Consider the following 7,162-nt stretch of genomic DNA (forward strand, 5'->3'; position numbering starts at 1 on the left):
TCTACAGCCTTGTACAGACATTCAGTTTCTCCCAGGAGCATTGCTATTCTCCCAGGAGAAACCACAAGTGTACAGATGTTTGGACTTTTTCTCCCAGAGTAAAAATGGCCACTCTGAGAGAAAAATAATCTGGGCACACACAGGGTTTCTCCTGGGAGAATGTACATGCTGATAACACAGGCTGACCATGGGCCATCTTGGTAAGCTAATCAGGGCTTCCCTATGCATTGCTGTCATCTGTTGCCAGGCAGACTCAGGGAGCCTGAAGAGGACACTAAGACGTGTGCACTAGGCCTCCCCTGGCTGCACAGTGTCAGCACTGCAAGCTCTCCACTCTTCAGGGCCTCAACATTCAAATATCTCTACACGTGGCCCTGGGTAAGCTTCTCTGTCATGAGAACAAATCTGGGAGAATTCTCCCAGGCTATTTGAATGCGTGTATGTAGCCCATGTCACTTCCTTGTGTGCTTTAAGTGCAAATGCAATGAACTTTTAGATGTAAGTGGACCTCTAACTCTTCATCAGCAGAGCTCGAAACACTTTGTGAAGGAAGTTCTTATTCCCGATTTTAAGGATGGAAAAACTACAGTCCAGAGAAAGAAAGAGAAAGACAGCACCATCTTTCTGATTTATGTTTGTGTAGCACTTGGGATAATGGGATCCTGCTACCTGTTGGGGGCTTTTAGATATTACTGCAGGATAAATAGACAATATGAACAACATTTCATCTGAATGATTTAGTCTGAATCTTTACAAGGATGGTCCTGCCTAAGGCAGGGGTCTGTGACCTCTGGAGATCCCTTCCAGCCCTGCTTCTCCATGAGTCTACAAATTAGAATTATTTTAATCTGACAAAAGTCAATCTGAAGTTTGCACCCGACATATAGGGTGAAATTCATTTTTTGGACCATGATGCACAAAGTTTGAGGGGTTTACCCAGGGCCATATAACCAGCTCGATGAAAGAACAAGTCTTGTGAGATACCCACATGGAAAACTGCTAGATTGCTTTTCAGTTGGCTGCAGGAACCACACTTTGTTACCAACATTATTTTTGTATGGATGTATGTCCCTTGACTGACCTCATAAATGAACCCATCGCTGCCTCCCCTACTTCTGAAGAAAAAAGTCTACCATATTTTTGGTTGGTGTCATTTAGATTGATGATTTTTTGAGGTTTGTTATGGCAGTAATAATATTCCCATGCGTTTGGGATTAGCCCCACATGAAATAAGAGCTTGAGTACTAGCCAGCATACTCGTTAAGAACTGGAATGTCTCCGATAGCAATGGGCAAGACTTACCTATGATCATGTTGGCAAAGGATGCTGTGAGCGAAAACTGCCTCTCCAGGAATTTGCCCATGAATGTTGCTAAACCAGCCACCATGGCTGACAGACTGACCTGAGCCAATACCACCAGCAGAAAGACTGGATGTCGGAGATTTCTCAATAAGATTGTAGGAAAGACTGGGAAAAAAAAAAGGATAATTTTATCTTATTAGCATAGAACAGGCCAAAAAAAATGAAATATGCATTCTGTGGGAAATTTCAAGATTTCAACATTGGTTTTCTACTCACACTGGGGAAAAAATGAAACTGAAAAATTTCATGAAATGAAACATTCTGAAGATTTCAGGTTGACTTTATAAAAAATATTTCATATAGGATCATAGACAAAGAGGGCAGGAAGGGAGCTCAGGAGGTCACATCTAGTCCAACCCCCTGCTCCAAGCAGGACCATGTTCAGCTACATCGTCCCAGCCAAAGCTTTGTCTACCCGGGTCTTCAAAACCTCCAAGGATGGAGACCCCACCACCTTGCTGGGTAACCTGTCCCAGTGCTTTATTACCCTCCTAGTGAGAATTATTTTCCCCAATATCCAACCTCAACTTCCCTTGCTGCAACATGAGACCACTGCCCCTTGTTCTGTCAGGTAAGGTCATCTAGATAAGGTCAGAATGTTTTGTTTTGTTTAGACATTATTGTTTCCATTTTTAATTGTGTCGTAACCCAAAAAATCACGGCATTTTGACCTTGCCGAAAGAAAACACTTGGATAAGTCGGAAACAAAATATTTTGATGCTTTTTTGGTGCCAAGGTTGACAAAAATCAACACACTCCCGTGAAACATTTTGGCTTCATCAAATCAGTATTTTTGGATGAAAAACTTCCATCAGAAAATGTTCTGCCAGTTCTATTCATACAGCAATAGCAACAGTAACAATAGGCAGCAAATGTGATAGAAGGGATAGGAGTGGCCAGAAATTTGAAACAGCTGCCTTGCACCAGGCTAGCACAGATGTCACTTCATTGGTAGGAAAACCGCAGTGAAGGCTGGGAAACTCCATGCTATTTGCAGCCTTTCTAAATTAAACCGATAAGGGTTGGCAAGGGAATCGGCATCCTAACCTTACAGATCCCAGATATTGGGGATAAAGCTGCTGTACAGCTTCCTTAGCCATGCAGTGCTATCAAGAGATGCAATTACAAGGTTCCCGTCCAGTTTTTGCACCCCCCACCCCCCCACACCCCACCAGGTATGTTATAGATGCAGAAGGTAAGTGAGTGTGGCTCAAGAAGCAAAATGTCCAAGGAGAAACATGCCTGAAACCAAATGAGGCATGCAGCCAAGACTAAATGTTCCCCACACACTTCTCCTCCCTCCAGTGCCATGGATAGGCTGCTGGAGACATTAATCCCACAGTCTTTTGGTTGGACTCAGTTCAACTTTTCCTTGCCGCAAACCGTGAAGTAGTGGCATCTGTCCCAGCATCATTATGGGAATAATTTTGCAACAGGGAAAGCTAGCATAGTGCTGTGTCAGATGAATGTAAGTGAGTACTTCTAACTTTGAGAAGTTCCTCTCCTGACTTTCCAGGGGTACCTTTAAAAGGTTTTATTGACTGCAGATGGCTGAAAGTAAGTGACCCTGCTTCCGCTGCAGGACAGCCAGCAATATGTACCCATACTGACAGCGCAAACCAGCTCACAGGGGCTAAGGCATAAAAAGGAAAAGATATGCAAGGATGATCTCTGGACTTTGTAATACACTCTATTTATCATTGATGAAGCCTTTGTGAATGTGTCGACAACTGAAACACAGAGCATCATAGGTAGGACAGGGCCTCAAGAATCAACTGCCCTGCAAAAATGAAGAGTTGGCTTTTCAAATATTTGAAAACTGTTATCGTATCCCTCCTTAATCTTTCCTCCAAACTAAGCATATCTAGTTCTTTCAGCCTTTTTTCATACCGCTTGCATTTCAACAATTGTCCTCTCTTTATTGCTCACCCCTGAATGCTCTCCTGTTCCTCTACTATGTCCTTCCAAAAATGAGAAGGCCAGAACAGCTCACAATACTCCTGCTGAGGTTTAACCAGTGCCGAGCAGAATGGTACGAGCATCTCTCATGTTTTACGCCCAATACTTAAACTAACGCAGCCCCAAACTGCATTTGCTTTTGTTGCAAATGCATCACGTTGCTGACTCATGTTGATGCTGCGGTCCACCATAACCTCCAGATTCTTCTTAGCGGTGTTAGGGCCTAGCTAATTCTCCCTCATTCTGGATGTACGCGTGTCATTTTTTCTTCCCAGTGGAAACACATTATGATTTCCTTTGTTGGGTTTCATTTTGGCGTGAAAAGCCCAATTCTCCAGTTTATCAAGATCATTTGGAATTCTAAACAGGCACGTTTTGACAAAGAAACCCAATGTCCTTTTGTTCTAAACTCATAGGAGAAATATATAGAAGTTGTCAGTGCATGTAATGCCGACTTTCAGGAAACAGAACGAAGGTTTCTAATGTACCCCAAACTGTGTCCCCTTATGTGGGTACGCAGGAATTATGAAACATACTGTGATCATGCACTAGACGATGGGATGTGTTATTATATCAGATATCAGCATGGCAATCTTCCAGGAATCCACATCTTGAGAGAAAAACAGAGACAGACACATATATGCACGTGCACACACACGTGCACACACACAGTCAAACCCTACTGTTGCCAGGATAAAGGGTGTTAAGCCACAGGTACACTAATGTACGAACAAGGAGACTGGTAGGCCAAACTCTGGCTCCCGGAAACCTAGAAGCAAGCCTATCAGGAATAAGAAAAAGCAAGTAAGGTTTTGTGCACTGGGAATAATAAGGTACACTTCAGTAGCCCAGTCGAAGTAGTCTGAACAAATGCTTATATCTGTAATTACTATGTGGGCACAGTCTTTAATACTAGTAAGCAGTGTGACTCTGCTGTCTAATACAGCATGAGTATTTTTCCATAATATTTTAGTGTTCATTTAAAGTAACTGTATAACAGCTACTGGGTTTTGCATTTAATAAAGGAGTTTTAGATGAACTACTGACATGGTCAATTGAATTACAACACGATGCGCTGCAGTAAATCATTTCATTACGCGCTCAGGTGGCAGAACTGATATGGAGCAGAATTTTTTGGCCTTTTGCAGGGTTTTTTACCCAAGGATATGAACAGTCATTACAAAATTATGTATCATTATCTCTGTTGTAGATGGTGAAACAAGCACAGGGAGAGCAAGGGCATGGCTGTGCCATCTGGGCACAACTCTCTCTGGGCTCCTTGGTATTTGGGCATGTGCATATGCTTTGAGTTGATACCATCTTCTATAACAGTGGAGACCAACCTTTTTTTGTTAGGCGCGCTGCAAAGGAGCTCTGCACCCTCCCTGAGTGACTCTCTGATGCCCTTCCCCTGCCCAGTCTGCTGCTCTGCTTTCTGTTTCCTTCCCTGCACTCCTGCCCCACCCGCTACTCAGCTTTCTGCTCCCTGCCCTATCTGCCTCTGTGCTAGTTGTCCCCTCCCTGATCTTCTGCATGCCACGTGCACAGGCTGGCCAGGTCTCTTGTGGCATGCATGCCTCAGGTTGGCTACACATGTTCCAGAATTATGCAGCCAACACCCTAAAATGAGGCTTACTCTGTGAGACATTGGCATGTCTACAATGTGCACATTTAATGCCTGGTTTCAGGTGCATTTAGGGCACACATCTATGTGTGCCCTTAATGTGACTTAAAATGGCTATTTTAGGCTAAGCCCAACTAAATTTGATTCCTGCATAAAACAAGTATCAAACTTAGGCGTGATTAGTTAAAGTGCATCAGCACATGTGTAGACACACTAATGTGCATTAACATGGTGTGCATCAATGGACACACCCCACAGTAATGCGCATTAGCATGCCTGCACGTGCACTAATGTGACTTTGCATTTCACACCTAAAATTTAATGTGCCTTAATGTGCATTAGTGCACGTGTAGACATGCACCTTAATGCACCTTAAGCAAAGGCGCATTAAATTTAGGCGCACATAAATACACGTGTAGTCACACCCACTGGGAGGGAAGGGCTTGGCCCTTCCTCCTTTCAGGTGATTTCTGGCCTTCAAGAGCAGGTGGAGGGAACGATCAGGATTCAGGGACTGAACGTGGTAGGGCTTTGTGCTGCAGGGGAGCTACCTGTGTGTTTCCAACCACTGTTTAGCAATGCAAATGCCAGCCACAAATCTTCCCCTAACTGGCTTGTGATGAGAGTCAGAATAATATCCTCAGAGTCTGGACTCTCAGCCCGCTGTGCTAGTCCCTGCACTTCACCTCTCTTTGCCTGGGTTAATACTTACTGCTTATACAGTGCAGGGTTGCATGGTGGTCTACAGACAACATAAATAACCGAGGGACCACACACGTCAGTGAAACCAATCCAGAGCAACTCAACTGCCTTCAGTGGTTTTGGCATGAATCCATACTACGGCAGCTGAGCTCTGAATGGGGAAAAGGGTCTCTTTCCTTTACAAGCCAAATTCTGAAGCCAGTGCTGCATTTTTACTCTCTTCATGATGCAGGTGAACTCACACTGCAATGAACAGGAGTTTGCCTGGGTGCAATCTGAGTGGAAATTGAGAAAGTGCTGCAAAATCTGGTCCCTGGTATAGCACGTGCTATCACACAGGTTGCCATACAAAATTTGCCTCTGATTTTCCTGTCCTTGAGCCTTTGTAGGGATTCTGCAAAGCAAATATGAAAGGGGCTTTGAAGCTGTAAGAGGCTAAGGCCCGTAGTTTGCTCTTTGCTGCTTGCGGCTGCCCTGATTCTGGCATCCTTTTTCATTTGGATTGCACAAGAGAAACATTTGGACATGACAAACCCTGAATACTTGAGTGACTTCCTCAGCAGCCGACCCCCCTTGGTGTTCTGGAAAGCACAGGAGAAAACAGTTTAACTCCACATAGCAAGGGGAAAATCAGCCACTAAAATAAACAATTGCTTCCACCAGGGAATCAAAGCAAACCAAAGACGAGTAACTCTCACCATCTGGAAGAGTGGAATTTTCCAACTTGCAGAGATTTCTCATTAAGAGACATAGTTATCGGTGTTAGTCTGAAGCCTCAGGGTCAACGGGCACCTTCTGGGCTAGCTACAGACACCTAGAGGGCACGAGGTTTCATGAACCCCAGTTCGCTTTATCGGTCGTTCGTCAAGCTGTACTTCAACCTCTGTTGTTAACACAGACTATGAAGCCTGTGTCCCACGCGTGTCTCTGCTTCCCCATGAACAGAAAACTTCCCTGTTCCTCTTTGTATATCTTTGTGGCAACCAAAGCACGCAGCTAAACGCAGCTTCCGAACAAGCACAAAATGCTTGCCCCAGATGTTCGTTCTAAACACGATCGTGTCGACGTGGAGGAGGAATAAATGTGCGAGACTCATGCCAGCACCCAGCGTAAATTAATTCTCAGCAGCTCATTAAGAGCAGGAAAATACCTGTCAAATGAGGACAATTCTTAACCTAGCATTTACCGGAGGAGTCTTTCTGCAGGGGCAAGGCACCGTGCCTCCGTGTCGAGAACTGGGAGGAAACTGATTGGCAGAAGGAACGGCATCACAAATGCATCGCGGCGTCTAAACTGCTGTGCGCAGACAATTTGCAACAGAACATCCTCTCCTGTCTCCTTCGCTTACTGCCTCTTTCTTCCTGTTTTCCCAATTTCCTTCTCTCTTTCTATTTTTGCCCACTTCTTCTTTATCTCGAGGCATTGGGTTTTTTATTTTTTTTCCCCAGTGCATCTTAATGGCTTTGTTTTTAGGCCTTTTAAAATGCATCAAATTGCTTCCTCCCCCCCCCCCCC

The 7,162-nt window shown here is 44.4% G+C and overlaps 1 protein-coding gene across 2 annotated transcripts in view; it reads right to left on the reverse strand.

Moving 5' to 3' along the window:
• Positions 1-7,162, reverse strand: part of SLCO2B1 (solute carrier organic anion transporter family member 2B1) — a 119,866-nt gene that overhangs the window by 30,515 nt on the left and 82,189 nt on the right. For both annotated transcript variants that reach the window (XM_025193034.1, XM_025193033.1), the window contains exon 9: positions 1,303-1,467. In XM_025193034.1, coding sequence (XP_025048819.1) covers positions 1,303-1,467 — 165 coding nt within the window. The remainder of the gene's footprint in view (positions 1-1,302; positions 1,468-7,162) is intronic.

This window comes from Alligator sinensis, unplaced genomic scaffold (genome assembly GCF_000455745.1).
Source record: "Alligator sinensis unplaced genomic scaffold, ASM45574v1 scaffold1381_1, whole genome shotgun sequence".
Classification (NCBI taxonomy): domain Eukaryota; kingdom Metazoa; phylum Chordata; order Crocodylia; family Alligatoridae; genus Alligator; species Alligator sinensis.